The sequence below is a fragment of the Saccostrea cucullata genome, unplaced genomic scaffold (genome assembly GCF_032062105.1).
Source record: "Saccostrea cucullata isolate Sc308-1 unplaced genomic scaffold, CSIRO_AGI_Scuc_v1 ctg10963, whole genome shotgun sequence".
NCBI classification, from domain to species: domain Eukaryota; kingdom Metazoa; phylum Mollusca; class Bivalvia; order Ostreida; family Ostreidae; genus Saccostrea; species Saccostrea cuccullata.
The window spans coordinates 601-21,677 of NW_026924029.1; the positions used below are offsets into that span (position 1 = coordinate 601).

The window sequence follows — 21,077 nt, forward strand, 5'->3', positions numbered from 1 at the left end:
ATTAGGTTCCCGCGATTTTTAGCTGCATGTCTTGGCTATCTAATCTACCGTTTTTTTTATCATATCTTTCGAAGGAACTAACATGTAACTCTTTATTTTAAACCCCAACCGCATCCCACCCCGAAAAAGTTTTTTCAAATTCTGGAAGAAAATTCTTTGTTATCTGAAGAAATGCTGCAAATCCATTCAATTTTTAGGCTTCGGTAGTTTTTGAAATGTGTTTCTTATTTTATTCGGACTGAGGTACCTTTTCAAAGGAAAATGGGACCTAAAACATAGATATTATTTATCACAACCTTGGATTTCCATACGTGTGTGTAAATCTGTAAAGGGGGGGTTAAAGGGGCACAACCCTGGAACCCCTCCTTCCAAAATGGCTGGATCCGCCCCTGAAAGAGATGGTGTATGAGGAACTGGTGATGGTGAAGGAGAACTGGAAAGGTAACATGAGACTGTGGATGGTGATGGTGTAAAAAGAGGATTGTGATGTGCATCTGATAATGGAAGCAGGGGTTGACGAACACGGGCAGCACATTTTCGTTTACGAATGATAATGATAATGATGATCAACAGGACGATGCGAGGTGCAACAATGATTAAAAGAGAAAAAAAATAATGATTAGTTTCTCTTATTTTTTTTTTTGGAGGTCTAAACATATATTTCCAATATTCATGTAGTCATGTTCTGCACTCAATTCACTGAAACTTGAATCAAATTCATCTAAATTCTCCAATGATTTCTCATAGACACTATTTTCTATTCCTTCTTCTTAACAAAAAAATTATCAAAAGAACTAAATGGGCAATATAAATGACAAATATTTTTTTTCCAAACACTGGGTGAAAAGTCCAGTTTCCGCAAAACTGAAACTATATGGAAACCTTGCTGAAACTTGGCGTTGAAGTTTCCTGTATGGTTTCCGCAATGCGGAAACTATATAATAGTTTCAGCAAGTTTCTGTAGGGTTTCCGTATGCTGAAACTATTAGGTTTGTTTCCAAATAGTTTCTGCAAAACGGAAACCAATGTAAAATTTAATGAAATGTCAATTTAACGATACTTTTTAGTTTCAGTAGGTTTCAGTTTCCGGAAACTATTGATTTCGATTCCATATGGTTTCCGCATGCTGAAACCGAACTGAAACTTTTTCTTTTCTTTTTTTTTTCAAATGGGTAAAAAATCAACTCAAATGATTTTTTTAATATTGATTTCGATTCCATATGGTTTCCGCATGCTGAAACCGAACTGAAACTTTTTCGATTATTTTTTTTTTTTCAAAAGGGTAGAAAAATCAACTCATATCATATTTTTATTTACTTAATATACATTTTCAAAAATGGTTTTATTTTTAAATATCTACTAGTTCATGTTCAGATTTTGAGATGTGCTCTGTGTAAACTTACACATACCGATATTGATATCAATGATAAGCACTTTATACAAGATCCTTGCTTCATATTAATTTATTTCATATTGTGCCGGAATTATAAAAATATCATTTTTAAACAAAATCGATTCCTCTCAACAGGATTTTCTACATTACCCAACTCGAGACTCCCCCTCGGGAATTAATTCTTTTCATAACATACATTATTTTCACAAAATATTACTTCCGTATGAGAACAAATCAAGAATTATATATGGAGGTTCCTCTGTCTACAATTACATTTAATGTTAATTTGTTTAAAAAAGAAAATTAGTGTGTCTTCATGGTGCATGAAATACAGATAATTACGAGAGCGAACGTTTACATTATCTGAGATAGCTAGTTTTGCATTTTTTTCCTTATACATGTATCTATATTCATGAATGGAAAATTATCATTTCAATAATTCAATTTGTTAACAACAAATACTGACTAGAAAGCCTTTTTTACTATTCAGTGTTCGACATAAGATATATGGTGCAATAGTTACTAGTTGTTTTTAAGCGGTTAGCTTCGCTAGCCGCTATATGGCATGTGTCGGCAACCGGAAACCTCCATAAGGCGCTACCTATCGGCATCGCTTTATCGCTCGTAACCTTAACCTTCTGCAACCAAAACCGGAAACTTCCACAAAAACCTAACTATCGACAACGGTAACTTCAGCAAAGCGCTTCCTATGATTTGTATACTGTTGGCGTAATACGCCCCCTGGTTAGAGATTGACAATATGCTGTGAAGTCTGACTAAAGCCAGCCCCTACTATATCACTTCGTACTAACGAAGTTTATGCTGTGTATGAAGAGTGGCTATTATAACGATTATATCGAATTCTTATTAGTATATTTACCAAAGCATTGACAATACTTACACCACTTACTTTTAAGAACTGAGAATTTGGTCCTTATTACATATGTATCGCGCGATCGCGATTTCTGGCAACTGTTAGTTTATTTTTGAAAGTTTATTATACAGCAGGTTGGAGGTTATTACAGACTGCAAAAACATCAGCAAATCTCTCGATCGAGTTTGATTTTCCTTGCCAAAGTATTAAGAAACACCATTTATTAAGTTAATACCTGAAAAGCGCTTTTATAAAAACACCGAACGCATCTGTAAGTTTTACACTTTTTGTAACGTTTTAAGGAAACAATAGGGTTACCACCACTATGAAACGTTTGTTTTTCTTCTCTTTTCTTCTCTGTCTAATAAACAGATTATAAAAGCTCTGCTCCCAGGGATAAATTCACTACTCCGTCTTTGATAATTTATAACAATCGATCATAAGGGATTACTTACTATTAGTTTTGTAAAAAATAATGGAGCACTTAAAGTAGTAAAATCAATTTTGAAAAAAAAATGGAGAAATATATATTAATTTTAATCAGCATTGTGATCCTCTTCTAAAAATCAACCGATATTATTTTCACAGAAGAATGAGGTATGAAAAATTTTGGCAATTAGCAAAAATTTAAAATATATACTTAATGCTTATTCATAAGTTTTGAAAATTTGATCAATTCCTAGGGAACGTATTATTAGCTGTGAAAATACTTTTAAAATTTGAATTTGTCCAATTTGTCGATAATTGTTTGAAACGTTTGAGAAGAATAAAATTAAAATACAGGTGTTTAGAGGCACATTGATAGAAAAGAAATCAGTGTATATTGTTTAACCGACATATTGAAGAAAGTGACACTGATAACTTCTTAAGTTACACTGATTTTTAATGTACATTTGAATTTTTAAATACTAGTATTGATTGATTACACAACTTTCCTTTTCATGTTTTATTTGAGAACAATATTGCATGAAGAGTATATGATAAAAACACCTTATATGTCCTTATCTAGATATTGTGCCTTATATTGTACAAGACTTCTTTCAAATGATTCTCATATACCATTTACTTTATTCGAACATTTACTTGTTTGAAAAGTCAATAAAATATATTTCATAAAGCTTGATAATCTTGTTTACTCGCCAGTCTTCCCGTAGAAGTAGTAGTTTATAATATTACTAAAGGAAGTATTCAGTATCTGTATCAAAATACAGAATGATCAATGATCGATTTTAGAAGAAAAGCTGACTCCTGAAAGTTCAAGAGATGGGATCCGTTGCCTAGAAAAAGTAAGCATCCCTTGTTGACAGGTTAATTATATTGCCGCGATGAGCCTACACAACTGAATCTCTCTGATATCAATTCATTTACAAAGTCTCTCCTCAGCCATCCTTTTTTCTCTGACTAGCCAGCTGTAGATCTACACTACTCCAAATCCATTAATCTAAAGAATTTAACTTGTCATTTTTTTAGTTGTTTGTTATAGTAGGCTTTACAATTACCTAATTTCAGATTGAATAGAGAATAAAAGACAATGAAATTTTCAACATCAACATATTTTTTTTTTATCCAGAGAACAATTGGATGCCATCAAGAGAGAATTTTTAAAAATGCACTTCCTGTCTTTCAAACTGAAGAAATCTCATGTTTAAATTTTGAAACATGCATTTCAATCTTATTAAAATTTATTTAAATGTTCCAAATCCGCTACCGCTTCTGAAACATCTAACATCCCATTCGGGGTCACATCAGAGCGACCTTTCAATTATGAATACATGTACAAGTAAATACAAACACTTTGGCCATGTTGATTCAAGCCTCGGTAAACAGTTCTCAAATTAATTCCACGGCTACATATCATCATTATTGATACTGTCTTACGTTGAATTAAAGTAATTTTGGAATAAATTTCATGTATCTTCTGCAGTCTGGCATCTAAACGTGAATAATGCAAACGAAAGAGCACAAACTATACAAGATACCCCACACGTCATACATAACACAACTTTTGCAATGCATATCTTTTTACTACAAAACTCCTCGGGTGTTTTGGTTGGGTGGTGAAAACAAGAAACCCATCTGAACTATTAGCCAGGATTTTGGAGGAACCATTTTCTTTGCCTAATTGAAGATTCACTCTTACATGACCCCAAATAGGATGTTGTTAGATGTTTGAGAAGCATTAGCGGATTCGGAACATCTAATTTTAATTAGATTGCATCCATCTGTGACATCAGTTTGGAATGTTATTGGTTTTACTATTGAGTAAAGTATTACAAAAACAGAATGTCTGGGTTTTTCTTCTCTGATGACATTGGACAAAGATATGCATACTTAAATATCATCATTTTATGCACTTTTTCGGTACATATTAGATGAAAGCATGCTAACCGCTTTTCAGTACTTTCAGTACTTTGATTATAATTACATTGATCATGTTGACTTAATACCTACATATATGTATTTTTATCTCCGTTCTCATGAATACATTTTATTCGTTTAACAGGCGTTAATATTATTCGAAAGCCGCGGGTAAATATTGCAAGAAAACATGTCCTGAACATTTGATGCCATGGTTCTTAAGATCTGCAGCATATTATGTCAATCTAATTAAAATTAAATCGTCTCATTTGTTACCCCAATGCTTATTCGCACGAAGAAGACTTATTAATGTAAAAAGTCTGTTTTTAAGCGGTTAGCTTCGCTAGCCGCTATATGGCATGTGTCGGCAACCGGAAACCTCCATAAGGCGCTACCTATCGACATCGCTTTATCGCACGTAACCTTATCCTTCTGCAACCAAAACCGGAAACTTCCACAAGGCGCTACCTATCGACAACGGTAACTTCAGCAAAGCGCTTCCTATGATTTGTATACTAACTGTTGGCGTAATACGCCCCCTGGTGAGAGATTGACAGTATGCTGTGTATGAAGAGTGGCTATCATAACGATTATATCGAATTCTTATTAGTATATTTACCAAAGCATTGACAATACTTAGAACACTTACTTCAAAGAACTGAGAATTAGGTCCTTATTACATGTACATCGTGCGATCGCGATTTATAGCAAATGTTAGTTTATTTTTGAAAGTTAAACGATCAGTTTATCATTGACAACACTTAGAACACTTACTTCAAAGAACTGAGAATAGGTCCTTATTACATGTACATCGTGCGATCGCGATTTATAGCAAATGTTAGTTTATTTTTGAAAGTTGAACGATACGGTTTATTATACAGCAGGTTGAAGGTTATTACAGACTGCAAAACATCAGCAAATATCTCGATCGAGTTTGAATTTCCTTGCCAATGTATTAAGAAACACCATTTATTAAGTTAAGAAATAGGCCTACCTGAAAAACGCTTTTATAAAAACACCGAATGCATCTGTAAGTTTGACACTTTTTGTAACGATCTTATGGAAACAATAGGATTACCTCCACAATGTAACGTTTGTTTTTCTTCTCTTTTCTTCTCTGTCTAATAAACAGATTATAAAAGCTCTGCTCCCAGGGATAAATTCTCTACTCCGTCTTTAATAATTTATAACAAACGATCATAAGGGATCACTTACTTTTAGTTTTGAAAAAATTTAATGGGGCACTTATAGTAGTAAAATTAATTTTTAAAAAAAAATGGAGAAATATATATTAATTTTAATCAGCATTGTGATCCTCTTCTAAAAATCAAAAGATATACAGAAGAATGAGGTATGGAAAATTTTGGCAATTAGCAAAAATTTAAAATATATTCTTAATGATTATTTATAAGTTTTGAAAATTTGATCAGTTCCTAGGGAACGTATTATTAGCTGTGAAAATACTTTTAAAATTTGAATTTGTCCAATTTGTCGATTATTGTTTTTAGCGGGTGTTAAGAGGCACATTGATGGAACGAAATCAGTGTATATTGTTTAACCGACATATTGAAGAAAGTGACACTGGTAACTTCTTAAGTTACACTGATTTTTAGTGTACATTTGAATTTTTAAATACTAGTATTGATTGATCAGACAACTTTCCTTTTCACGTTTTATTTGAGAACAATATTTCATGAAGAGTATATGGCAAATATACATTATATGTACTTATCTAGACATATTGTGCAAGACTTCTTTTGAATGATTCTCATATACCATTTACTTTATTCGAACATTTACTTGTTTGAAAAGTCAGTAAAGTACATTTCATAAAGTTTGATAATCTTGTTTATTCGCCAGTCTTCCTGTAGAAGTAGTAGTTTATAATATTACTAAACGGAAGTATTCAGTATCTGTATCAAAATTCAGAATGATCAATGATCGATTTAAGAAGAAAAGCTGACTCCTGAAAATTCAAGAGATGGGATCCGTTGCCCAGAAGAAGTAAGCATCCCTCGTTGACAGGTTAATTATATAGCCGCGATGAGCCTACACAACTGAAGCTCTCTGATATCAATTCATTTACAAAGTCTCTGCTCAGTCATCCTTTTTTCTCTGACGAGCCAGCTGTAGATCTACAATACTCCAAATCCATTAATCTAAAGAATTTAACTTGTCATTTTTTTAGTTGTTTGCTAAATTCATCTTCGCTAGTCATGGGTTTCCGATCCGATACCTACACTACAACCCTTGGCAGATTTAGTCCTATCAAACGGGAACTTTAATTGAGCCGCCTATCCCCGTTATTGAGTTAAGTCCCTTGAAACTATATAAAATTTGTCCAATGAAAATAGCTGTAACATATGTAAATCAATATGACGTTTGAAACAATATGGCGACCTCCATGCAGCCTGATGTAAAATATATCCTAACAACCTCATACAGCTGTGGGCAGCGAGAACACCTCAAACGTGATAGAAGATATCGTTCTTTGTGGATTTTTTGTGAAGAGTTTGACTTTTTTTCTACATGTTGCCGTATCAATTATTATCAATGAGTCGTAACATTTGATTGGCTTAAATTGATGCACCTAAAATGCGGAACACGGACTGATGTGGTCCTTTCAATAATTCTTGAAAACATATATAATCAAAAGAAAAATATTTCAAATTAATTACTCCCTTGTTTTTCAGCATAGATTACATCCTAGCTTTCATCCCGTGTAAATATTACTCTTCTTTTGCATAAAACACGAACAGACTTTAATTCAGCCGAAAATCGTAGATTAATAAAATCCTTGCGAAGACTCGGACTTCGCAGCCAATCAAATTCGTTTGCACGAGTTCTAAAACTTTCAGCTAAATCTGCCAAGGGTTGTGGAGTAGGTATCAGATCGGAAACCCTTGGCTAGAGAAGTTTGCTATAATAGGCTTTACATTTACCTAATATCAGATTCAATAGAGCATAAAAGACAATTTAATTTTCAACATCAACATAACTGTTTTCATCTAGAGAACAATTGGATGCCATCAAGAGAGAACTTTTAAAAATGCACTTCCTGTCTTTCAAACTGAAGAAATCTTATGTCAAATTTTGAAACATGCATTTCAATCTAATTAAAATTTATTTATATGTTCCAAATCCGCTTCCGCTTCTGACACATCTAACATCCCATTCGGGGTCACATCAGAGCAACCTTTCTATTATGAATACATGTACAAGTAAACACAAAAACTTTGGCCATGTAAATTCAAGCCGCAGTAAACAATTCTCAAATTAATTCCATTGATTAATTGATACTGTCTTACGTTGAATTAAAGTGATTTTGGAATAAATTTCATGTATATTCTGCAGTCTGGCATCTTAACGTGGATAATGCAAACGAAAGAGCACAAACTGTACAAGATACCCCACACGTCATACATAACACAGCTTTTGCAATGCATATTTTTTTTTACTACAAAACTCCTCGGGTGTTTTGGTTCGGTGGTGAAAACAAGAAACCCATCTGAACTATAAGCCAGGATTTCGGAAGAACCATTTTCTTTGGCTAATCGAAGATGCACTCTTACATGACCCCAAATAGGATGTTGTTAGATGTTTGAGAAGCAGTAGTGAATTCGGTACATCTAATTAAAATTAGATTACATCCATCTGTGACATCAGTTTGGAATGTTATTGGTTTTACTATTAAGTAAAGTATTACAAAGCAGAATGTCTGGGGGTTTTTTCTCTGATGACATTGGACAAAGATATGCATACTTAAATATCATCATTTTATGCACTTTTTCGATGCATATTAGATGAAAGCATGCTAACCGCTTTTCAGTACTTTCAGTACTTTGATTTGTGAAACAATAGCCTGGGAGGGAATGGAAAATCTCACTTTAATTAGATTGTATATTATGTGTAGGTTTTTTTATTTATTTATTTTTTCAAATATCTTGCTTTCGTGATGTTAATTAATGCAATATTACTGAAAACGCGGTACCTATACTTCTTAGTAATATGGTCAATTATATTCGTATTGAGATGTATAATGTGCTAAATTTGTGATATAGAAAACACTTTTTTAAATATATAAAAGTAGTATGTAAGTTGATCAAATTTTCAATCCTTTTCTTTGAACCCCACTCGCGGGCACCTGTCCTCACGTGCCACAGGTGGGGAGACACGTGTCGCGAAGACACCTGCTACCGTGTTGGTGTATATTTTGTATATTCTATGTGGATTGAGAGGTTTTTCTACCTTAGAGGAACAATGGGCTGTGACCAGGCGTAATATATACATGCAGTACATGGTATACACAGTATAGTCACTAGTAATGACCCAAAGGTGTCTGAATTCAAATTTTAAAAATTAAAAAAAAAAAAACCCCACACACTCTATATATAAAAAACTTCACCTAAAATCAAACAAATAAGATTGTTTCATTAAAATATTCTATATAAAATGTTTCATATAAGCTGTTAAGTTTATTATGTGTTGGTGATTACAGTAAAAGAAAAAAAAAGGAAAAACCTCTCAGATATTTATCTATTATAGATCAATCTAATAAATAATAAAACTAATCTACAGGTAAGGAGAATATTTGCTAGTTCAATAGACTATTTAAAAAAATTCAGTATTATTTTACAATTTCTCTACAAAGAAATCGTCAATCACAAAAAAATCGACAATTAATGGCATTCCTTGTTTGCCCCCATTGCATGTAAACTTCAAATATTGAAAATATTTAGAGATATACGCAACCTAATGAAAACAAAGTCTATGAATTTTATTTCATAACTTTTTTCTGTAGGTTATTTCTAAGTACACAATAAAACAACGTTTAATTTCTAATTTAGAGTCCAAAACAGAAAAGTGTGAGGTTATTACAATAATAAGGAAAAGATAAAAAAAAGAAGATAAATACATTTAGTAAACAACAATATACATGACATGTGTAAAGGACTATGACTACTATTACATATGATATCATTTATAAATTTGCTCTTCTGTATTGAGTAATAACTAATAATTTTTTGTTCATCATCTTATGCCGAGAAGCTATTTACTATTAATGGAATTTTTTTTCTTTGATGATCATCTTTTTTACATGACCGTGTTATAAAAAATGAATTTTGATTATCATTTATACTGTTGGAATTACATCTACATAATCGATCTTCTTAGTTAACATATAGACTTATAATTAATTGTACATGTAGATATTTTCTGAGATGGAAATGTTTAACAATTGATTAATAATTCTTATAACCCCAATTTTGCTTTTGAGTTTCACAATGGTATAAAAAGCAATACCAGAGAGAGAGAGAGAGACAGAGACACACAGAGAGAGAGAGAGACAGAGACTCATACAGCACATTCAAATATAGTTTGTAATTTTTTTCTTCGTTTTATTTAAGTTACGAAGGTCAAAATAAATCATAATATAATTCACTATATAACAATGATTATAAACTTACATGTACATGTACGTTGTTAATTATCTATTCTATTTTAGGACACAAATAAAAATGTATCCCATAGATTAAGATTTAAAAAAAAAAACATAAACATAAATTTGCAGACTTGTGATAAAATTTTAACCAGCTAATTCGTATCGCTTACGAGAAGGGGGGGGGATCGCTCTTGTTTGTGGATAATATGCCATCAGCATAACTTTGTTAACTTGTATACTTTTTTACACAATAATCTAAGTACATGTGTATATAATTTCCAATCTATTTGTAAAAAACTGTTCATTCTGTTGTAATAAATGCAAGGACGTCTGCAATTAAAACGTAAAAAAATATTGCCAAAAGAGAAATGCAAAAACTAAGGTGAACTGGCATTCAATCACTAGGTGGCGTATCGCGATAGAATGCTTCTCTCTCATTGGTTAGATTTTTAGTAGAAGAAAGAGGGACAAAATGGCGAAGAAAACACCAAGAACTTGCTCAAGAAAATCAACAGAGATGAGAAGATCTTTTGACTCTACACAGAAGAAAGGCACCACAAACGACAGATTAGATACAGGTAGTTATTTCTTACACTTCATAGCACCTTTATTTTTGTTTTTATTGACTGCAATCGTAAGTATAAAGTTTGGTTAAAACGGCGCGTTCCAAAAATTCAAATTGACCATAGTACAGTTATAATTATTTTGAAAAAGCGCCTTGTAAATCATTCTCAGCATAGGTTGTGATACGTATAATTAATTGTGGTTAAAACGGCCGCATGGAATTTTAAATGTAGGTTGGTTTTAGAGGATAATATCGTTATGAACTTGTATCCGGTGTTTACTTTTTCGGAAAATCGAAAGATTTGCACCCAGGCTTATGTTCTTTCAGAAAAGGTGAGTTTTGTTGTTCATTATAACTGCTGGATGTGTTCATTGTTATTCGCAGGAGTAGTTTCTTTAATCCTACATTTATTTTTTGCTGAAAAAGAATTGTATTTATTATAATATTGATGGAAGACTGTGCTGCACAGCCGAGGAAGGGGTTGAATATATTTTTAACATACATGCAGTCTAGAATCGTAAATATTAGACATGTTAGAAGGCATCATGTTGGGAGAATGCCATTGTGTAGTATTGTATCACTGGGAAATGCCAATTTGTACATGTTGTATAGTCATGAAAGTAAAATTCCTGAGAACTTGCAGATTTGGGGATAGTGAGATAGATTTTGGGAATTAAGTGAATTGATAATTTTCAGAATGCCTCACATTATTCAAGTTGAAGTATTTTATTAAGTTTCATACCATACATTATGATTTTGAAACATTGTCGTACGTGAACAAAATAGTTATACACAAAGATACATAAACATCTTTTCTTAAAAGGCATAATTATGATTAATTAAACGTAAAATGTTAAAATGATATTTATTTTTTTAAATTAAGAGATCAATTGTAATTTCATGCTGACACATGTGCATGTTTTGGTCTATATGAAACAATTAACACTATTTTAGCAACCTAAAACTTGATTTACCGGTAGTGTGCATGGTGTAATTGTTCATTAGAAATACCATGTTTTTATTGTACCTTGTGTATTAAATGTGGTGCAGTTTCTAAATACCTCAGAAATCACAACCATAAAAATGATTCTCTTGATCAGATATGAACAAAACAGTATTTACCTGAAGTTGGTATTATGATCTAGACTGGAGCTTGATGAAATGGGCAATTGGCCATTTTCAATTTCTTAAGTTACATGTATTGATTCATTATACAGTCATATACTTGTATTTATTTGTTACCCTTTAGAGAACTTTTTATTAATGTGGACACGTCACCAACACAGTCTCATCCGAGGGACTAGTCTCTATGTTCTACATTGGATTCAGACCCGTGATGTAGGAATCAGCTCTTACTCCCCAACTCTAGGCGTGTCGCGCTAACCACTGGCAATGTGACCCATTATGAAAATTTGACATAATACTTTAAATTCATGATCTCTAAATTTTATTGACTTGATAAAATGACTGATACACAAATAAGACTTTTGTAATCTCTCTGTTTATAGCTGTTTACCATTTGCCATATTTCTATCACTAATTAAATCAGTTTTCAACAATAGCCACTAAAGAGACCTAGTTATGTCTTATTATACAGATGATTTTCCCTTGATGTAAAATAGAATATGAAATAAAATAAATTATCAAATAAATTATAATTTTGAATCGGAGATGATGGGGAGGCCAGGGCCTACATATCTTAAACAAAAAGAATTTAGATGTAGTCTTGTTTTTATGGAAAATTATAACTTATTTAATTTTTCTACTCTCAGATATAATTGCATTGCAAGATCTTGTAAAGGTTGTGATAGCCTGAAAGGACTGCCACTTAGAATTAGACCAGAGTGTGACTGTGATAATTTCCAATCATTTTTTCATTGTCATGTGTCCATTAGAATTTTCACTGCAAGTCAGGTGCAAGGAAATGGACATGCAAGTGGTTTTTGGGACTTTTCTGAGCTCATGCTAAAAACAAAAAAGTTATTACTGTACGGTACTGTACTAACTCCATCTATTTTAATTTCAGATATCCATGGAACAAATCATCTGAAAAAAAAGAGAAGATGAAGAATACTTCTGTTAAAAAGTATGTTTTAGAAGTAAGAATTTGAGTAACTTGAGTAATTAAGGACTAAAGCACAAAGTTTATGTTTTTATTTTCTATTGTTTTCTTAATCTCACTGTATAATTTAAAGCTCTCTATTTATCATAGTCAGTGGTTGTCAGTGTGTGGGTTGTGGGGGAGGGGGGTGTAAGCTGCTTTCCTCTACTTTTTAAGCTTTATATAATATCTAATTCTTTATATGTTCGGCATTTCCATCAAATTAACGGATGTTAACATTTTCTTAGAAAGTCTCATTTTGCGTGCTACCTACTAAAATTCTATGATTTATTTAAAATAAGTATTTATAAATAGGCCAATTTTTAGGTCACCTTAGTAAACTCAGGTGACCTATTACTATCTGTTTTGTCTGTTGTGTGTTAACATTTGAACATTTTCAGCTTCTTCCTTGCAACCGCTCAACCAATTTCAACCAATATTGGTACAAAGCATCTAAGGGTGAAGGGGAACAAAATTTGTAAATTTTATGATACCCCCCTTCTTTTTTACTCCTGGACATCAAGCAGTCAAACTGTTGGCATGATTGTAATGAGCACTGAGTCATCCACCATAATTATGAAATTCATGGCCCCAAGGTCAGGGGTTCTAGTACTAGGATTGGTCCATATAGCTCTTTGGAATTAATCAACCATTTATGATGTAATAAAACTTAAGATAACATTTAGAAAATGTTGAAATGTGTGGCCCCAGGGTTAGTGGTTCCTGTGGGGTGGGGTACACAACTGGTGGTTTCAAAATGGAATTGCATTTTATCTTTATTACTCTGATCCACCTTTGGGTATTGAGTAACCAAAGTAAGCATGCTAAGTGTATAATTATGATAAAGAATGGTGCGTCTTTCAAAATTTGGAATTTCATGGCTTTTTGTTTAAAACACAAACCAAATTCAATGGAGTAAAAGTTGTTACATGATACCTTTTAGGTCTGTGGGCCTCTAGTTGTTATTCAAATAAAAAAATATTTTGATGAACAAGTAGAATGAAAGAAAATTCCTTAACTTATTCTGAAAATCAGGAACAAATCTACACATACATATTCAATAAATTCAAGTTTGTCCTAGTCAAGTGTTTAAAAGAGGCAACTTTAAGGACAGACGAGACGTTCCTTAATAATAGATAAATTTTTCTAGGAGTTTGTCATTGAAGTATTGCTACTTAAACATGTTTACTCACAAAAAAATTGAGGTACCTTACCAGGCATTTCTGCAAAATACCAGGGGTAGTTTTTCTTATATAATCCTTTGGGGAAGAAAAATAATTTTCCAGTTTCAAATCTTTAAGGGTTTGAATTTTTTTAAAGACGTTTAGAAACTGGTTTAGAAATAAGAATGTTATTAGAATTTTGAATATTTTTCATACATTACGAAGATATACAAAACAGATTTTGAGGAACGTCTCCTTTGACCTTAATAAACTAATGATATTTTACACTTGATAAATTTTTAGATTTCATTTTAAATCATTCTGATAAAAAAAATTGCTTAAAATGTGAAATTAATCAAACAAAGGCTTGTACTAGAACAGCATTAGGGACTTTGTCAATCCAATTAATATTAAATGTTAGATACTGCCTAAATCTAACAACATCCTGTAGAGTGTCACGTCAGAGGTCAAATTCTATTAACCAATCAAATAGTCAACTGCAAAGTTATTATTGTTTTTCATATATTGAAATGAATAAGTCTAGAGTTGTTCCGTATTTGACATCTGACGTGACCTTCTATGGGATGTTGTTAGATGTTGTGTAGCGAGTATGCAAGAGGATCTAACATGTTGTTTTATTTAGATTGGGATTTTGTTAAACTATATTTATATATATTTTCAATAGGTTGATGTAACTGATGAGCAGATCAATCCAACTTGAACATGATATCATTTCTCCAATGATGAAAACAAGTCTCTCTATACTCAAGCATTGATATTTTTAAAGTCGACTGAAACTGAAACAGGTCATACATGCAGACTACATTGATGTGTTGCACAGTTCCGAAAACATGCAGCCACCACTAGCATAAGCATGATAAGTGTAAGTGGGTCATCAAAAAATGAGAACCACTCATTAAGGACTTTTCTGTTGGTTGATGATGGACTACAAACTGACTTTTTAACAAAGGAATCCACCTTGGTGCTTATTGGCTACTTATGATGTGAACTTGTGCATTTATTATACCAAGTAATTTTACATTTCCTTGATAATACTAGACTTGCATAAACCGAATTTAGATTTAGTTGATTTATTGCAGTAATGCAGTTCAAAGTTCCTCTCGCAAGATTATATCTCTGATGTATGAGACATCATTAATTGCAGTCATTTTCTCTGTCCTCCTGTCGTGACTTGAGGGCTTGGACTTAGCTGTAAAAATGTTTATGATGCAAGAGAAAATAAATGTTCTACCCGATGTATGTAAATGTTGATAATAACATTAAATATTCTTTGATAACTAGTGTTAGTGTGTTGTTGTTTTTTCCAATATGAGAATTCAGGGGGAAAATGACTTTTGGTTGAAAACCAGGGCTAAATTGTGTAGTCAATACTACAGTTTCTGTTGCGGAAACCTATAGTATACCCTATGTATATCAATATTGTAAACGCATACTGAAACCTTGCGTATACCTCAAGTTTCAGCAAGTTTCTGTTGCGGAAACTATTGGTAAACCATATGTATTTCAACCGTATACGCATACTGAAACCTTGCGTATACCTCAAGTTTCAGTTGCGGAAACCTATGGTACACCATATGTATTTCAACAGTATACGCATGCTGAAACCTTGCGTATACCTCAAGTTTCAGCAAGTTTCAGTTGCGGAAACTATTTGGATTCGTGGACACCTTTGGTTTCCGCACTGCGGAAACTTGATGAAACTTGAAGTTTCCGCACTGAAACTTTGCAGAAACTATTAATAACCTTAAGTTTCCGCAGAGTTTCAGTAGAGTTTCAGCCATGCGGAAACTGTATTTTTCATCCAGTGAAACTTTGTTTGGAAAATGAATTTTTATTAATTGTACCTAGAATGAGGGTAGTTGTATCCATCTCAGTGGGAATGCTCGATGCGTGGACGGAGTCTGTAACAGACATCTCAGTGGGAATGCTCGATGTGTCGATTGGGTCTGTAACAGACATATCAGTGGGAATGCTCGATGCGTCGACGGGGTCTGTAACAGACATCTCAGTGGGAATGCTCGAAGTGTTGACTGGGTCTGTAACAGACATCTCAGTGGGAATGCTCGATGCGTCGACGGGGTCTGTAACAGACATCTCAGTGGGAATGCTCGATGTGTGGACGGAGTCTGTAACAGACATCTCAGTGGGAATGCTCGATGTGCCGACGGAGTCTGTAACAGACCTCTCAGTGGGAATGCTCGATGTGCCGACGGAGTCTGTAACAGACCTCTCAGTGGGAATGCTCGAAGCGTCGACTGGGTCTGTAACAGACATCTCAATGGGAATGCTCGATGTGTCGACGGAGTCAGTCGAGATGATAGAAGAATCTGTAAAAGTATTAATAAATAAAAACATGTGTCTTGTAACCTGCAGTTATTTCAATAGTTAAAGCAACTCTCTTGAGCAAAATGCTTTCCAAACTTGATCTACGTTTTATTAGCTTGTCATGAATTAGTGGAAGGCAACGAATCAATAATCACTGACGTCTCTCATATTTATATTGTAAAAGTTAACATTTTTTTTATTCATTTACTTCACTAAGAGAAAACAGCATTTCCTATACAAACAATGATTAATTTAAATAAAAATCAAACTTACCCAAACAAAATGAAAATGTAGACCCAGTTCTATCCCCAATCACTTTGGTGTTTGGCCAGATAATCACCTGCATCGGACGTTGTGGAAATTCAATTTCCATAGCTTGCGCGTTTAATAAACAGAACGAAATACAGTCACAATATGTGTCTACACAGGTATATCCCCTTGCAGTTTGACTACAGCATATGTTGTAATTTACACAGGAACCAAATCCCGTTGGTAATATAATTAAGCCTACTAACACGACTCCAAACCACACCATGATTAGGGCCATGCTAGCTTCTCTTAAATACTTTTCGGAAGTTATCGGGCGATGACCCTAACACTGTCTAAAAAGGATGGTCACATGTTAAGATTTGGGGTTACATTTCAATTATGAAGATCAATGACCTCATGATGTAGGGTAGCTTCGGGTGTCATCGTACATCAACTATTCTTATATTTAGATCCGCATTGATACTATTGATTATCACATGAAAAATCGTCATAAATTTAAAAAAAATTAAAAAGGAGGGGGTAGGGGTAACGATGCAGCATCAAGATTTTTGTATTCCCTAATATGGATTGTGTTTTAATCGTAAATGATCGGTTATTAAACTTTGATAGATCGGTACTATTGTTGCACACCACCTGTTCGTTCATGATCCACACACATGTATTCAAAATCTTATTCGAGTTATAACTTTAAAAAAAAAGCAAAAACAATAACAAACAAGAAACATTGAGGCAAGCGTCAAAAATCGGCCGCAAACCAATTAATTAATTCTTTCATAATACAATTAGAAACTAAATTCTTATATATTTATCTGTTAATATATATCCCTATGACATTAAACATTTGAATGCGACATTCCAGGGTTTTCTTCACTCAGTACATAATACCTGTACATTGCTACATGTACAATGTATTTAAGCAACTTACTCATAGTCCTCTGCGTCCCCGCACTCAGATTCATTTGTACAAACGAACTATGGCGGAAGTTTGATGTTTAAGTAGTTTTAACGCTTAACCATCAAAACTAACATTTAAACTTATCTAACTAGAGATAGTTTAACTTTAAATAAAACGTAACAACTATGTGGGGCTCCTCGCTCGCTCAGAGGATGTTGAAACCCCCAAATTCCCTCTAGATCCGCCACTACATTTTTTCTCTATCTTGTTTTGGTGTGAGATGTGGCGGGAAAAGGCTTGGCATATTGTAAAACGCGATTTGTCCTTGTCTGTTGGGATAAATCTCCTAATATTCTGTCTGATAATAAACTAAGATTAAGTCATATTTTTGAAAACTTTCCATATTAAAAGTACATTGTATATTTATATTTACACGTCATTTTAAATTATACATACAACAAATCCTGTTGAAGTAGAGAAAGTAAATTTGTTTATACATGTACATAACGCGGTCCTTGCTTTAGACTATGCCCAACATGTGTGCTTATTTCTCCGCACTTCAGTTACGTCGGAGGTTGTCAATCAGGATTGGATGAAACATTTAACCCATTATTTATAAAATTTTAATTTTATGATTATTGTGCGTTTTTGTTTAACATTTAAAAAATCTTTCTTAATATTCTATTACATGAATGTTAAATATTTTTTATTCAAATTGTTCTAACTCCGCAGAAACGCACGGCGACTTAAAACTTTCATATCATATAACCGACCGCCTCCTGGCGGCCGGTAAAAAAACTGACCAACATCGTTGGCGCTCTTTCTGTATCAACATTAATGGTAGAAATAACGAACAGTTACCAATCTCATAGATCATAAATCTTATATGAGGAAAAGACATCTGTTCTTTTTTTAAAAAGTGTTATTTTAACTTTTATTTAAAAAATTATAGACTTCATAACTACAGGTATGTGTGCTATGTCTTTTATCTTCTATATAAGAGGATATTTCTTTCGAATGTTTTAACATTAATGTCTTTCGTCTATATTTCTCCAAAAAGCGCGTTTTTTTCTATTATTATCAAAGTACACAATATACTCATAAAATTTACATAAATATTGTGTAAAATGAACATTATAAAAATATGTCAATCAATGACATACATCTTTAAAAAGTGTATGTATGATTCACAACCTATATTTCTTAATTAAGTGACCGATATTTATACCCCCGTAAACGAAGTTTCGGGGGCATATAGTTTTTGTCGTGTCCGTCTGTCTGTCTCTCTGTTTGTCTGCAAAAACTTTAACATTGCCTATAACTTTTGATTTAGTGGAGCTATGACATTCATATATCACATGTGTATTCCTTGTGACAAAACCTTTCTTTGGGTACCACCAAATTTGACATTTTGACCTTGACCTTGGAGTTTGACCCACTTTAACACCAAAATTTTGAACTTTTACTTTGGTCATATCTTTTGAACAATAGATACCAGGACATTTATATTTCACATATATATTCTTTGTGGAAAGACCTTTCATTGGATACCAACATCCTTAACCTTTTGACCTTGACCTTGGAGATTTCCGTACCTATGAAAAAACTTTAACCTTGGCTATAACTTTTAAATAATAAGTACTACGGCTTTCATACTTCACATATATAATTCTGATAAAAAGATCTTTTATTGGATACCAAGAACCTTGACCCTTTGACCTTGACCTTGGAGTTTGACCTACTTTAAAAATACAACATTGACCATAATTTTTGAAGGCTTTGGGCTAGGGCATTCATACTTCGCAAATTTAATTCTTGTGGCAAGACCTTTCATTTGATATCAAGAACTTTGATCCTTTGACCTTGGAGTTTGACTTACTTTTTACAAACATTAACCTTGACGATAACTTTTGAACAGTAAGGGCTAGAGCTTTCATATTTCACATGAGTAATCCTTGTGACAAGACTTTTCATGGGATATCAAAAAACTTGACCCTTTGACTTTGACCTTGGGGTTTGACTTACTTTTTACAAACTTTGACCTTGACCATAACTTTTGATCAGTAAGGGCTAGAGCTTTCATATTTCAGATGTGTAATCCTTTTGACAAGACCTTTCATTGGATATCAAGAATCTTGACCCTTTGACCTTAACCTTGGAGTTTGACTTACTTTTTACAAACTTTTACCTTGACCATAACTTTTGAACAGTAGAGGCCAGCGCTTTCATACTTCCCATACGTTATCTTTGAGACAAAGTCTTTCTTTAGCACCCAGCAACCTTGACCCTTTGACCTTGAAACGGAGTTTGTCCTGTATTATAAAATGTTAACCTTTGTCATAACCCTGGAACAGGTGTACCTAGCGTTTTATATTTCGCATTTCTTGTGAAAAGGCCTTACTTTGGTACCAACATATTTGATCTGCATTTGAGAAAGCTTAACCTTCGCTATGTTGCCAAACGGGGGCATCAGTGTTTCACAAACACATCTTGTTTAGATTTTGTAACCGATATTTTATTAAAGATGGAGCCATACAATATGAAAAGATTTCTTATTGGTTAGTATATTTTTGCGAGTTAGTCCAATAAAAAACAAATTCCTGATTTTGGAGGGAAATTTAACAATGTTTAAGCAAAGCTACACATCTCTATCTCTGTCAACTTTATATCCCCCAATCATAATTTAAAGAAAAAAATGGGGGAGGGGGGAGGGTTTTTGGCATAAAATATAAATTAGCAAATTATTTCCAAAGTTCCTTCCCTACCGCTTTTATTGCCTTCCCCCTACCGCTTTTTTTATCGGCTATTAAAAACTCAAAAGAAAGGATGGAATTCACGTTAAGATAAATTGAAAAAAATTATAATAAAATCACATATTTTAAAAAAAAAATTAACTCAAAATTATAATTCAAACTATTTAAAATTATAATCTGTTTATTCTCTTTTTTCTCAGGACCATGAATGACCTACAGAATGATGATGAAATTAAAGTTGCATTAATTATAAGGTATGTAATAAACTGAAGGATATTTATTTTGATAACTTATTTTTCTTCTGATACAAGTGTGAAAAATTATCAAAAAAAAGTTGTAAGCAGACTTCAATTTTAACAACTCAATTCATTTACAAAATCTTATTATCAGTAATTTCCTATAATTGTAGTAAACAAAAAAAGATTCCAAAAGAAACTGAAGAAGACAGAAAAGAGGAAAAAGAAGAAGAAGAAGTGGAAGACAACGGAGAGGAGAGAGAGTACGAAGAGAAGGAAGACGTCAGAGAGGAAGATGAAGTCAGAGAGGAAGAAGAAAACAGAGAGAATGCAATAAATAGAGAGGAGGAAAAAGATAAAGAGGAGGAGGAAGTCAGAGAGGAAGAACTTATGGAAATTGATGAAGATGAAGACAAAAAAATAATTAAATTAATTTAATACTCAACTCCCATCAGTACTTTCAGTACTTTGCTTTTTTAAATCGCTCTCGACAAGACTTGATGCATTTTCCCAAGCTTTTTCAGTACATGCTTAATGCATTAGGTACATTATTATCTACTAACTCCTTGCTCATATTTGCATACAAATGATTAACAATGATAAAAAAGTTTTTCCCACTCCATTGTACTTGTCTGTTTGTTTAGAGTTTCCCCGTGCTGTACTGCTAGTGAAAAGACAAT

At 33.0% G+C, this 21,077-nt stretch overlaps 1 protein-coding gene and 1 long non-coding RNA gene across 2 annotated transcripts; both read left to right on the top strand.

The window, feature by feature from the left end:
- The first annotated feature begins 10,402 nt into the window (after positions 1–10,402).
- On the top strand, positions 10,403–15,661 carry LOC134265515 (uncharacterized). The gene is made up of 3 exons (XR_009991766.1): positions 10,403–10,646; positions 12,660–12,719; positions 14,583–15,661. It is a non-coding gene; the product is annotated as an uncharacterized LOC134265515 (long non-coding RNA).
- A 106-nt stretch (positions 15,662–15,767) lies between these two features.
- LOC134265514 (probable H/ACA ribonucleoprotein complex subunit 4) lies at positions 15,768–20,835 on the top strand. Its single transcript, XM_062747732.1, has 3 exons — positions 15,768–16,222; positions 20,362–20,415; positions 20,571–20,835. The coding sequence occupies exons 1-3, from the start codon at positions 15,768–15,770 to the stop codon at positions 20,833–20,835; spliced, it is 774 nt and encodes a 257-aa protein (XP_062603716.1).
- The last annotated feature ends 242 nt before the right edge of the window (positions 20,836–21,077 follow it).